At 45.4% G+C, this 13,669-nt stretch overlaps 1 protein-coding gene across 5 annotated transcripts in view; it reads right to left on the bottom strand.

Moving 5' to 3' along the window:
• Positions 1 to 13,669, bottom strand: part of LOC115124740 (receptor-type tyrosine-protein phosphatase F) — a 460,456-nt gene that overhangs the window by 14,673 nt on the left and 432,114 nt on the right. For all 5 annotated transcript variants that reach the window (XM_065013771.1, XM_065013769.1, XM_065013773.1 and 2 more), the window contains 2 exons: positions 3,452 to 3,606; positions 2,663 to 2,948 (listed from right to left, as the gene is read on the bottom strand). In XM_065013771.1, coding sequence (XP_064869843.1) covers positions 2,663 to 2,948; positions 3,452 to 3,606 — 441 coding nt within the window. The remainder of the gene's footprint in view (positions 1 to 2,662; positions 2,949 to 3,451; positions 3,607 to 13,669) is intronic.

The following is a 13,669-nucleotide window of genomic DNA, read 5'->3' as shown; positions in this document are numbered from 1 at the left end:
TAGTATTGATGGCTGTATGTCATAGTAGTAGTATTGATGGATGTCATCCCTATGTAGTATTGATGGCTGTCAGCCCTATGTAGTATTGATGGCTGTCAGCCCTATGTAGTATTGATGGCTGTATGTTATAGTAGTAGTATTGATGGCTGTCAGCCCTATGTAGTATTGATGGCTGTATGTCATAGTAGTTGTATTGATGGCTGTCATCCCTATGTAGTATTGATGGCTGTCAGCCCTATGTAGTATTGATGGCTGTCATCCCTATGTAGTATTGATGGCTGTCAGCCCTATGTAGTATTGATGGCTGTCAGCCCTATGTAGTATCGATGGCTGTATGTCATAGTAGTAGTATTGATGGCTGTCAGCCCTATGTAGTATTGATGGCTGTATGTCATAGTAGTAGTATTGATGGCTGTCAGCCCTATGTAGTATTGATGGCTGTCAGCCCTATGTAGTATTGATGGCTGTCAGCCCTATGTAGTATTGATGTCTGTCAGCCCTATTTAGTATTGATGGCTGTCATCCCTATGTAGTATTGATGGCTGTATGTCATAGTAGTAGTATTGATGGCTGTCATCCCTATGTAGTATTGATGGCTGTCAGCCCTATGTAGTATTGATGGCTGTATGTCATAGTAGTAGTATTGATGGCTGTATGTCATAATAGTAGTATTGATGGCTGTATGTCATAGTAGTAGTATTGATGGCTGTCAGCCCTATGTAGTATTGATGGCTGTCAGCCCTATTTAGTATTGATGGCTGTCATCCCTATGTAGTATTGATGGCTGTATGTCATATTAGTAGTATTGATGGCTGTCAGCTCTATGGCTTGAACTGTATGTCATTGTAGTAGTATTGATGGCTGTCAGCCCTATGTAGTATTGATGGCTGTATGTCATAGTAGTAGTATTGATGGCTGTATGACATAATAGTAGTATTGATGGTTGAATGTCATAGTAGTAGTATTGATGGCTGTCAGCCCTATGTAGTATTGAAGGCTGTATGTCATAATAGTAGTATTGATGGCTGAATGTCATAGTAGTAGTATTGATGGCTGTCAGCCCTATGTAGTATTGATGGCTGTATGTCATAATAGTAGTATTGATGGCTGTATGTCATAGTAGTAGTATTGATGGCTGTCAGCTCTATGGCTTGAACTGTATGTCATTGTAGTAGTATTGACTATGTAGTATTGATGGCTGTATGTCATAATAGTAGTATTGATGGCTGTATGTCATAGTAGTAGTATTGATGGCTGTCAGCTCTATGGCTTGAACTGTATGTCATTGTAGTAGTATTGACTATGTAGTATTGATGGCTGTATGTCATAGTAGTAGTATTGATGGCTGTATGTCATAGTGAGCCAATGTTGATTTACGTGTTCAACGTTGTTTTATAATGGTCGTTTTCTGGGACAATAAACTTAAAACTACTCTAGAAACCTGGGCAACTGGCTGTTCCTTTTGTAGACTCGCGGAACAATTTCCAAAAATAAAAAAAATTAAAAAAATAAAAACATCTGAAGGAACTCAAACATCGAGGTCTCAATTTATTGTTGCTAGGTAGAATAGTAGAGGTGCCAGTTTGAAATGTAGTTTTGCTCTTGTTTTATCCGTCACTGTTAGTTACTCCATTAACCATGTCAGCAGATTGGTAAGTTACTCTAGCGGCCAAACTATCTAAACTTGTAGTAATTACGACTGAATTACCAACCGGGGGCCCGCGTTGATATCGTTAGTCACTCTCACTCAGATATCATATTAACCTTGCTAGCAGCAGGCAAACGTGACAAGTTTGCTAGCAAGGCATAATGCTATGCTAGGCTATGATAAACTTACACGAATGCTTGTCTAGCGTTGGCTGTAAAGCATATTTTGAAAATCTGAGATGACAGTGTGATTAACAAAAGGCTAAGCTGTGTTCCAATATATTTCACTTGTGTTTTTCATGAATAGGAAGATTTTCTAGGAAGATTTATGTCCGTTGCGTTATGCTAATTAGTGTCCGATGATGATAACGGTCCCGTTCACGGGCTGGGCGTCACTACAGGTTAAAAACGGTCATTACTTCTCTCCACCACATGGCAAAATGTGTAGAATTGCAGCAAATTTACTTTAAAACTGTTTTCTATCCACTGTAGTGGGGTGGGGTGGGGGGCTCCAAAGGTCTCCAGCCAGCTCTGACTGCATGTCTGGGAATGGATGTGGGTACGCACCCCCCCCCGCCGAGCCACTGCAGCCCCTTATGATGAGTTCCCATCTTTGTTGTGGGCCCCGACCCCTTCCTTCAAAGTTGCCCATCCCTGAACTACACTGTCCAATCACAGGAGGAGGAAGGAGGGTGAGGGACCAATGAGGTAACAGATCTGAAAACATCCCCACTGTCACTGTCCAATCACAGGAGGAGGAAGGAGGGTGAGGGACCAATGAGGTGACAGATCTGAAAACATCCCGACTGTCACTGTCCAATCACAGGAGTAGCGGCTCCACCTCAACATCTGATAGGCCGGGTGGAATCCTCAACTAGGAATGTATTGGGTAACAATGGCATACACCTATCCAATCCGTTTCTGATCTACGTGTTAAAGTTCCAGATGTTATTTTCATTATGATGATGATGGTGATGAAGATTCTACATATTATTATTATATATATTAATATTACCTTAAACTCCAGCTCCATGGCGGTGACAGTCTCCCCTGTGGGCGGCTGGGTGAGTTTCTGTATGTGTGCGTACAGATTGCGTGCTGGGACCTCAGTGAGGCCACAGGTGGCTGCCTCTAGCAGGGCCTCGTGGATAAAGACATATTGGTCCTCAGTCTGCACCATGTAGTTCCTCTGAGCTCTCATACACGTCACATGACCGTAGATATCCACCGACTTCTCATGCTTCATACGCTCCAGCATGGCCTCGATCACGATCAGGCAGCCTGTTCTACCCACGCCCGCACTGAGGGAGGAGAGAGGTTAACATTACACGCCCGCACTGAGGGAGGAGACAGGAGGGAGGTTAACATTACACGCCCGCACTGAGGGAGGATTTTATATATTTTTATAAATATTTTATATTTCAGATTCTTCAAAGTAGCCACCCTTTCCCTTAACGACAGTTTTGCACCTACTAGGCATTCTCTCAACCAGCTTCATGAGGTAGTCACCTGGAATGCATTTCAATGAACAGGTGTGCCTTGTTAAAAGTTCATTTGTGGAATTTCTTTCCTTCTTATTGCGTTTGAGCCAATCAGTTGTGTTGTGACAAGGTAAAGGTGGTACACAGAACATAGCCCTATTTGGTAAAAGACCAAAGTCCATATTATGACAAGAACAGCTCAAATAAGCAAAGAGAAACGACAGTCCATCATCACTTTAAGACATGAAGGTCAATCAATACGGAAACATTTCAAGAACTTTTAAAGTTTCTTCAAGTGCAGTCGCAAAAACGGTATAGTTTACCTGCAGTGTACCACCATGGGCCCAGCGTCAGGAGGGTTGCAGGCTTTGACCCGTCGTAGGAAGGCCAGGATAGGGGTGGGGTACTCTGGTACCCCGTGGTCCGGCCAGGCCATGAACTGGAACTGACGAATCTCACGCTTCTCACTGGAACCATTCTGGAGGAGAAAACCCGGAGAAAATCAACGAAAGGGAACAAAATGGTTAATGGTGTTCATTATTGTGTGTGTGACGGTGTGTGTGTGTGTGTGTGTATGTGTGTGTGTGTGTATGTGTGTGTGTGTGTGTGTGTGTCTGTGTGTGTGTGTGTGTGTGTGTGTGTGTGAAGCATTTTCCAGGTGGCTAGCAGAGGGGTTAGAAATGAAAATGAAACCAACCAACCATCCCGCTGGTCTGAGAGGTGAGTTAGTAGAATGATAAGTTGTGATGGAGGGATGCAATGGAATGAAGAAGAATGAATGAAACAGACAGGTGATTCCATACACTAGGGATGGGGAGAGGGAGAGACAGAGAGCGAGAGAGGGAGAAACAGAGATCGAGAGAGAGAGAGAAACAGATTGAGAGAGAGCGAGAGAAACAGGGAAAGAGAGAGAGAGACAGACAGACAGAGAGACAGAGATTGAGTGAAAAAGACAGACAGAGAGAGAGAGAGACAGAGATCGAGTGAGAGAGAGATCGAGAGCGCGCGAGAGAGATCGAGGGAGAAGCAGAGTTCGAGAGAGAGAGACAGGCAGACAGAGAGAAACAGGGATCGAGAGAGAGAGACAGGCAGACAGAGAGAGAGACAGAGAGAGCGAGAGAAACAGGGATCGAGAGAGACAGAGAGAGCGAGAGACAGAGATTGAGTGAGAGAGACAGGATACTTGACAACGAGGACTCTGAGTCAGCTAATATAAATCTCTATAAGTCTGGAACAGTAATGGTACAGGGCAACCCCAAACAGTTTCAGCTGGACTTTCACCTAATCAAAGAATTAGCCCAGCAGGAGAAGCTCTCCCTTGAGAAAGACACCCCCAACCCGAGTGGGTCAGATCAGACCTCTTCATTATATAACCCCACAGACGAGCCACCCCGAGCGGGTCAGACCAGACCTATTCATTATATAACCCCACAGATGAGCAACCCCGAGCGGGTAAGACCAGACCTCTTCATTATATAACCCCACAGACGAGCCACCCCCAGCGGAAAGTCAACCTCCCAGCACAGAGTACTACCCTCTCATTGAAATGAAGGATAAATTCACCCAGCTGGAGGTAAGACAGGTGGAGCTGGAACAGCAGGTGATTACACTCCAGTCAGCACAGACCCAGACAACAGTCCAGCACAACAACACTCTCTTAACCAGACCCGGAGAGCTGGAGGTGGAGAGAGACATATCTACACTCTGGACTGTGGTGAGACAAATACAACAGGAGAAAGAGGAGCAGAACAGAGCACTAGAGGAGAGGATCAGACTGCTGGTGGAGGAGAGAGACATATCTACACTCTGGACTGTGGTGAGACAACTACAACAGGAGAAAGAGCAGGAGCAGGAGCAGAACAGAGCACTAGAGGAGAGGATCAGACTGCTGGTGGAGATGAGAGACATATCTGCACTCTGGACTGTGGTGAGACAACTACAACAGGAAAAGAGGAGCAGAACAGAGCACTAGAGGAGAGGATCAGATTGCTGGAGGAGAGGGTGAGGGGGATGGCGTGTGACAGAGTACCACCTACTAGAGGGCTGGCCACCCCCACAGAGAAGCCAGCAGCACACCCCACCTCAGCACCCGACAAAAGTTTCGACACCACAGCAGAACAGTCCACACCAGACCCTGACCCATCAGACCCTGACCATAGCATCGACACCACAGCAGAACAGTCCACACCAGACCCTGACCATAGCATCACAGCAGAACAGTCCACACCAGACCCTGACCCATCAGACCCTGACCATAGCATCGACACCACAGCAGAACAGTCCACACCAGACCCTGACCATAGTGTCGACACCACAGCAGAACAGTCCACACTAGACCCTGACCCATCAGATCCTGACCATAGCATCGACATCACAGCAGAACAGTCCACACCAGACCCTGACCATAGCATCGACACCACAGCAGAACAGTCCACACCAGACCCTGACCATAGCATCGACACCACAGCAGAACAGTCCACACCAGACCCTGACTATAGCATCGACATCACAGCAGAACAGTCCACACCAGACCCTGACCATAGCATCGACACCACAGCAGAACAGTCCACACCAGACCCTGACCATAGAGTCCACACCACAGCAGAACAGTCCACACCAGACCCTGACCCACCAGACCCTGACTATAGCATCGACATCACAGCAGAACAGTCCACACCAGACCCTGACTATAGCATCGACATCACAGCAGAACAGTCCACACCAGACCCTGACCATAGTGTCGACACCACAGCAGAACAGTCCACACCAGACCCTGACCATAGTGTCAACACCACAGCAGAACAGTCCACACCAGACCCTGACCATAGCATCGACACCACAGCAGAACAGTCCACACTAGACCCTGACCATAGCATCGACACCACAGCAGAACAGTCCACACTAGACCCTGACCATAGCATCGGCACCACAGCAGAACAGACATTACCATAGCCACTGCCCAAGCCTGAGGCAGGGTTGTTTGGTACGCATACAGTCCACACTCAAGGTTTCCAAACGGCCAAACATTCAATGACATCCAGGGATATGGTGCAACAAAAATGTTTATTCTTCTTATATCTAACAAAGAAATTATTCTCCAATCAACTTAAAGCATAGAATACTTTATATGGAAAATACATATTATGACCTGTCTGTATGGTCAAAAAACTATACCGCTCCCGCATCTAGCAAGGACTCCCTCCACCGAAGGTCCAACTTCCTGCCTTTATCCTAACACACTTACCACAATACAATGAATGGGCAAGAGGGGGGGGCAAAAACTGAGTTACACTAACAAATGAATATATCTCAATCAGGTAAATATAAATCATAAAGGTACGTACCTAATATTTCATCATGTACATTAATATTTAATATATTTACACAAATGTACATGGAGCTCGGTATGTTCAGTCTTTTATACAAATATGTCCAAATCGGCTCTAACAAACCAGCCCCTAAATGTTGACTGCACTGAATGCACAACAATTACTTAATATTCAAACGTAGAGCCAACACACAAAACGTTCTATACCAGAGCACTATTACAGTTCATAGCTATATACAAATATACAAGGTGCCATATAGGAAAATAGTCCATAGATCTCAGTCTAAGTTGAAGTGTAAAGGTGTTCAACTTCCAAAAATGTATGACTATGACATCAAAGAATGTAAGAGTACGACATCAACGAATCAGAGGTGCACGTGATTCTAAGATGGAGCACTGTGTGTGTGTGTGTGTGGCACTCCGTCGCCTCAAGGAGCAGACAGAGTTTATTGATAGGTCTCTGTAAGATATTGGTCTTAGTCTTAACCATGACGCTCTGGACAAGACCTTTGGCCCCTGGCAACGCCTCCACCACACGCCCCCATTAGCCAAGAGTTCCTTGGGGCGGTGTCATCGACGATGACCACAACTGGACTGAAGTTTCTCTTAGTTTTGTTCCACTTGTTCCGTTCCTGCATAAGTGGAAGATACTCCCTGATCCATCTCTTCCAGAAGAGGTCACTGATATATTGTACTTGCTTCCATCTCCTTCGTGAGTATAGGTCGCTTCTCTGGAATAGTCCTGGTGGCAGGACTGGCTTAGCTTTCAGATGAAGCAGATGGTTCGGAGTCAGGGGTTCTAGATCATTAGGGTCATTTGTTACAGTAGTGATTGGTCTGTGGTTCATAAATCGCCTCAACTTCACACAATGCTGTCTTGCAAAGCCTCAGCATCCAGTACTTGCTCTTTAAGGACTGAATAGAGGATCTTTTTCACCAGTCGGATCAACCTCTCCCATGGTGTGCTCCAGAGGGAGGATTGAATGACCATGTCACTCCTTCCTTCAGTAATTCATTTAGAATCTTGTTGTGATCCAGCTCTTTCAGAGCTTCTCCTAGCTCTCTGTGTGTTCCAACAAAGTTGGTGCCACTGTCTGTTCTGATACTTGTTACTTCGACAGATGAACCTGCGCAGGCCATTGATGCAGGAATCAGTATCCAGATAACTAGCAACTTTTAGAAGGACAGCTCGACTCACAAGGCAAGTAAAGATCACACCATACCGCTTCACATGAACGCGGCCTCGCTTCACCTCTATGGGGCCGAAGTAATCTATGCCCACATGGGTGAAAGGCAGCAAATCAGGTGACACCCGATCTTGTGGAAGGTCGGCCATCTTCTGTTCTCCAGCTCTTGCTTGCATCCGCCTGCAGAAGGCACAGCTCTTAAGGATCTTCCTTGCGAAGAAGTTGGCACAGGGTATCCAATATCGCTGGCAAAGTCTAGAAAGCACGTGACCTCTCCCAGAGGGGCCAACCTGCTCATGGATGTGGAGTAAGATCAGTCTGGAGATGTAGGAGTCTTTGGGCAGGATCATAGGATTCTTTAGTTCCGGTAGGCATAGCAGCTTTGCTTAATCTTCCTCCCACTCTCAGAATGCCATTGTCAATAATTGGATCAAGCTTACAGATTGAGCCGCTTCTCTTGGCACATTGTTTTCCTTTCACAACTAGTGCAATTTCTTGTTTAAAGTGCTGCCGTTGCTCAAATCGAATGATGACCTTTTCTGCTTCATCTAGGTCATCCACAGACTTTCTTTTCCAAACGTCAGTTTGAACTTGTCAATTTGTTCCTTCAGTGAGTTTGTCAGACTCTGATCTGATCTTGGATCAGTTTGAGAGAGAATTTCCCTTTTCTGGCTTAACTGTAGAAGAAGTCTCTTCAGTTTCAGCATCCAGGCAACTGCTTTCTTCAAGCTGTTCCATGTTCAATAGTACTCAATCAGTTTGCTGGTTGGACTCTTTTCTTCCACACTTGTATGGTTTACGATTACGTCTTTTCTCACCTCTGGATCGTCCGGAGGGATGGAGCCAAGCTCCTCTGGGACTTTCGGCCATTGAGTTTCTTTTTTCTCCAGAAATTCTGGTCCTTTGCGCCATCTCTTTGAGTTCAGGAACATTTCAACATGTAATCCTCTTGAGGCATCATCGGCTGGGTTGTGTTTGGAGTTCAAATACCTCCACTGTTTTGCTTTCGATAGGTCACGGATCATAGCAACCCTATTAGCCACAAAGGTATGGAATCTCTTGGTATAATTGCGGATGTATTTTACCACAAACTGGCTGTCCGTCCAGAAAGTTGACTCCTCAATCTGGAGCTCCAACCTTAACATCCTGTCCACTCGCACTGCCAATGTTGCTGCGGCAAGTTCCAGTCTGGGGATAGTAATCTGCTTGAGTGGAGTCACCCTTGATTTCCCCAGTATGAATGCGATGTGGACCTTTTCCATACCGTTTGTGAACCTAAGGTAGCTTGCCGTGCCATAACCTTGTTCACTTGCATCACCGAAGTGATGCAGCTGTGTGGTCTTGACTTGACAAAAGTTCTCAGGCATCATACACCTGGAATCTGGAGAGCTGGTCCAGCTCTGAGAGCCATGTCTTCCATGAAATAGAGTGTTCTTCAGGGATGACTTCGTCCCATCCACACTTTAACTTGCAGAGCACTTGAAGAATTTGCTTTGCCTTTAATACGAATGGGGCGAGGAAACCTAATGGATCATAAATAGAGCTGACAGTTGAGAGAATACCTCTTCTTGTAAGGGGTCCGTTCTTGACAGTGACTCGGAAGGTAAACGCATCACTTTCAATGTTCCATCGGATTCCAAGTGCTCTTTCAACAGGCAGCTTTTCTCTGTCCAGGTCCAGTTCTTTTATCTGCTTGGCTTTGTGTTCATCAGGGATAGAAGCCAGCACAGCGCGGTTGTTGCTGACCCACTTGGTCAATTTGAACCCACCCTGAGAGCACACATCCCTGAGGTTTTTTGTGAGAGCTATGGCTTGTTCTTCTGTGGCCACTGACTTGAGGCAGTCATCAACATAGAAGTTGGACTTGACTGTTTGAATCACCTGTTTGAATCACCTCTTCATCGTACCTCTCACAGTTGTCTTCTGCAGTCTTTCGCAGTGCAAAGTTTGCACAACTTGGAGAGGATATAGCACCGAAAAGATCACCGTCATTCTGTACTCCTCCAATCTTTTGATAGTATCACCGTCCGGCCACCATAGGAATCGCAGGAAGTCTAAGTAATCTTCAATCTTCATGAACATTACATGGATGTCTGCCATCATGGCAATGTGCTCTTGCCGAAATCTTAGCAAGACTCCTATAAGCGTGTTTGCCAGGTCAAGGCCTTGAAGGAGTTCACTGTTAAGAGATGTACCTTTATAGGATTATGAACAGTCAAACACCACTCATATCGTTCCTTTGCACTTATGGTGAACACCATGGTGTGGTATGTACCATGCCTTGCCTTTCTCTCTGAGGAGCTGTTCTTGTGGTACCTTCTCGGCGTAACCTTTTGTTATCATCTCTTCCATGAAGCCTTTGTACTCTGCAGTGTAACCTTTGTCCCTCTTGAACTTCCTGATAATATTTAGAGCCCGCTGCTTTGCCATGTCACGATTGTTTGGCAGGACTACATATTTTTTGCGAAAGGGCAACGGTAAGTAGTAGTGATGGTCTTTGAGGGTTATGGAGCTTGATACGATCTCCATAAACCTACGATCCTCAGCTGACATCTTACTTTTCTCTTCATACTCTCTCTCAAGGAAGTCATGGTTGTACTGATTTTCAAGAAGAACCCCCAGGTCGGCCATTGAGATACGATTGGCCATCACCGTAGGATGCCCAGATTCTTCTGCCATGGTACAATTGTTAAGAGGACCGTTCATCACCCACCCAAAGAGGGTTTTCACTGCATACGGTCCGTTGCCTTGACTATTTATGATTTTCCAGGGTTCCATTGCCTTTGGAGCATTTACGCCAATCAGGAGTTCGACGTCAGCATCACTCTCCTTCAACTGAACCTCTTTCCGGTATGGCCACCTTTTGAGATCTTTCTGGGTGGGAATATCCTCCCTTGTCACTGGGATCTTATTTTGGGTGTAGACCTTTGGTAATGCAAGAAATGTGTCGCCTTCCACATTGCCAATCTCTAATCCAGATATCTCAAACCTCTTGGTAGGACTCTCCATTATTCATTCATTATTATTATTCGCCCCATTATTTCAATCTCACTGCCTCATGAGTCTCTCCGTACAAAATGTTGCTGAGCTACCAGAATCGAGAAATGCATAGGTTAACACAGACTTGCTTCCATTTGCCATCTTTACTTGAACTGGCACAATTGCAAGTGCACAATCTGCACCGGCCCCGGTAATCTTCACCAGCTTCCAGTGAAACAAGAGCACTGCTGACAGTCTCCTCCCGCTTTACTGCTACACCCCTCGTATCTGCCTTCAGAGATCTAAATCTCTCTCTTCATTCAATGTGCAGGATAGTGGGGTGCTTTCTTTGACAGATCATCCTTCTTTTACATTATTTGCTTAAGTGTCCTCTCATCAAACAGCCAAAACAAAGGCCTTTTGATCTCAGAAACTCAACCTTGGCTTCGTGTGGCTGTGCCTTCACCTGTTGGCAGTCGACCAAGAAATGCTCACCTGCGCAAAATACACATGAGATACTGGGAGCATCAGAAGGGTAGGTGCCTGGTTTCTTGACTTTGAATGTTTGTTCTTTTAGAGGTTTTTCAGGGTCACAATCTGCCACTACAGCTACTGCAGTGGTAAAGCTGCTTCCCCTACTCTTGGACTTGAACTGCTGTTTAAAGTCAGCTTCTGTTATGGTTTAAAAACACTTTTTGTTGGTCAGGGGATCTTGAATATCTCCGTACAACGGATCCTGCAGTATTTTGGCCTGTTTTTCCATGAACATCACAAGGTCACTAAACTGAACTGGGCCCTCAGGTGGCTTCTCTCTAAAATATCACATTATTCCCTTAGTTTGTAGGGAAGTTTTGACATTATCAACTTTATGTTGGAATGAAGATTAAGCTCTTCCATGTTCTGTAGGTCTTGCATAGCGTTACAGCATCCTCTAAGATAGAGTGCATAGCCACCCAGTCCCTTTCCATCATCCGGTTTGATGTTTGTCCAGTTCCAAGCTTTTTCCATGTAAGCAGTGGTGACTTTGATTTCATTGCCAAAGTGTTCCTTTAACAACCTCTTAGCCTCTGCATAGCCTCTTCTGGCTTCCATATGCTTCCAACTACGGACCAGATCCTTGGGCTGACCAGAGGTGTACTGTTTCAGGTAATAGAGCCTATCCTGGTGACAGCTAGTCTTATCTTCTATGCCATGCTCAAATGCACGCATGAATGTCCTAAAGTGTAGAGTTTGTGCTGTAGTACAAGGAGGTCAGCAATTTCATTCTGCCTTTGCATGACAGTAGAGAGGTTATCATGGCTGGTATTATGGCTGATACCCGCAGTGTTGATTCTGTGTTGATTGCTAGACCTTGATGTTGGCTGCTGAAGGGTGTGGTTTATGACTGTTTTCTGAATAGGTTTTGATGGCTTTGTGGTTGGTTGTTGTAAAACTCTTTGTAGTGGGGTCTTTGGAACTGCACCTAATGCAGCAAACTCAACAGGTGATGGTTCAGGTTCCTCACAGACCTCGGGTTTCTGGTTCTCAAAATAAGAGTTCATTCCATCTTCTTGGCTTAGTAAGTGGACTGCCACAGCATGGGATTGAGAAGTTGACTCAACACTCTCCAGGACCATCAGTTTGGCATTATATGCTGCTATGTCCGCTTCCAGTGCCATTTTTTCCCTCCTAAAATTCAGTTGAGCTTTCTGTTGTTCCAGTTGAGCTTTCTGTGGTTCCAGTTGAGCTTTCTGTTGTTCCAGTTGAGCTTTCTGTTGTTCCAGTTGAGCTTTCTGTGGTTCCAGTTGAGCTTTCTGTGGTTCCAGTTGAGCTTTCTGTTGTTCCAGTTGAGCTTTCTGTTGTTCCAGTTGAGCTTTCTGTTGGTTCCAGTTGAGCTTTCTGTTGTTCCAGTTGAGCTTTCTGTTGTTCCAGTTGAGCCTTCTCCAGTTCCAGTGCATGCTTGTTCTGTAATGATGCTTGGCGAGCTAGTAGAGCTGCTCGTTCTGCCTCAGCTTTTAGGCGTGCAGAGGACACTGAAGAAGCAGTCGTAGAATCCTTTGTTTTACTTGATGTGTTTGACACATTGGAAATGCTGTCGTGTGGTTCAATGAACGTTTGTGGCTCAATTTCATCTTTTTTTTTCCATATTTCCACCTCTTTCAGGAAATGTTCATAAGTTCTCATTCTTGGTTGATAATAGTTAATGCTCTCATTTCCTGTTCCTCCTCTGTGACCAGCTCTAGCTCTGATTCATGAGCATTCTGAAAGTCATTTCCTGTTCCTCCTCTGTGACCAGCTCTAGCTCCGATTCATGAGCATTCTGAAAGTCATTTCCTGTTCCTCCTCTGTGACCAGCTCTAGCTCCGATTCATGAGCATTCTGAAAGTCATTTCCTGTTCCTCCTCTGTGACCAGCTCTAGCTCCGATTCATGAGCATTCTGAAAGTCATTTCCTGTTCCTGCTCTGTGACCAGCTCTAGCTCCGATTCATGAGCATTCTGAAAGTCATTTCCTGTTCTTCCTCTGTGACCAGCTCTAGCTCCGATTCATGAGCATTCTGAAAGTCATTTCCTGTTCCTCCTCTGTGACCAGCTCTAGCACAGATTCATGAGCATTCTGAAAGTCATTTCCTGTTCCTCCTCTGTGACCAGCTCTAGCTCCGATTCATGAGCATTCTGAAAGTCATTTCCTGTTTCCTCCTCTGTGACCAGCTCTAGCTCAGATTCATGAGCATTCTTAAAGTCTTTGAGAACAGCATCAAATGCTTCAAGACTCTCATCCACAGTTTTAATGTTTCCTCCATCAACAAGAAGGACTTTTATTTCATTCATTTTGCGTGTACACACTCCAGGTTTGCTTCTCCGGGCTGCATAGAGTGAATTTAGATGCTCCTCTGCCCTCTCCAGTGGAGTCTTTTTTTGGGATTTCATCTCTAACAAACCCCAAGCCCAGTGGCTCTCACCCCCCCTGTCAGCCACCCTGATAGCCCTTCTGATAACCCCCCCACAACCACTGAGGACAAACACAAGACACAGACTGACGGGAGCGATTGAAAAAGCTTCTTCTACT

Source organism: Oncorhynchus nerka, linkage group LG9b, assembly GCF_034236695.1.
Source record: "Oncorhynchus nerka isolate Pitt River linkage group LG9b, Oner_Uvic_2.0, whole genome shotgun sequence".
NCBI lineage: Eukaryota > Metazoa > Chordata > Actinopteri > Salmoniformes > Salmonidae > Oncorhynchus > Oncorhynchus nerka.
The sequence above is the reverse complement of the archived record's forward strand: the minus strand, read 5'-3'. Positions and strand labels throughout refer to the sequence as shown.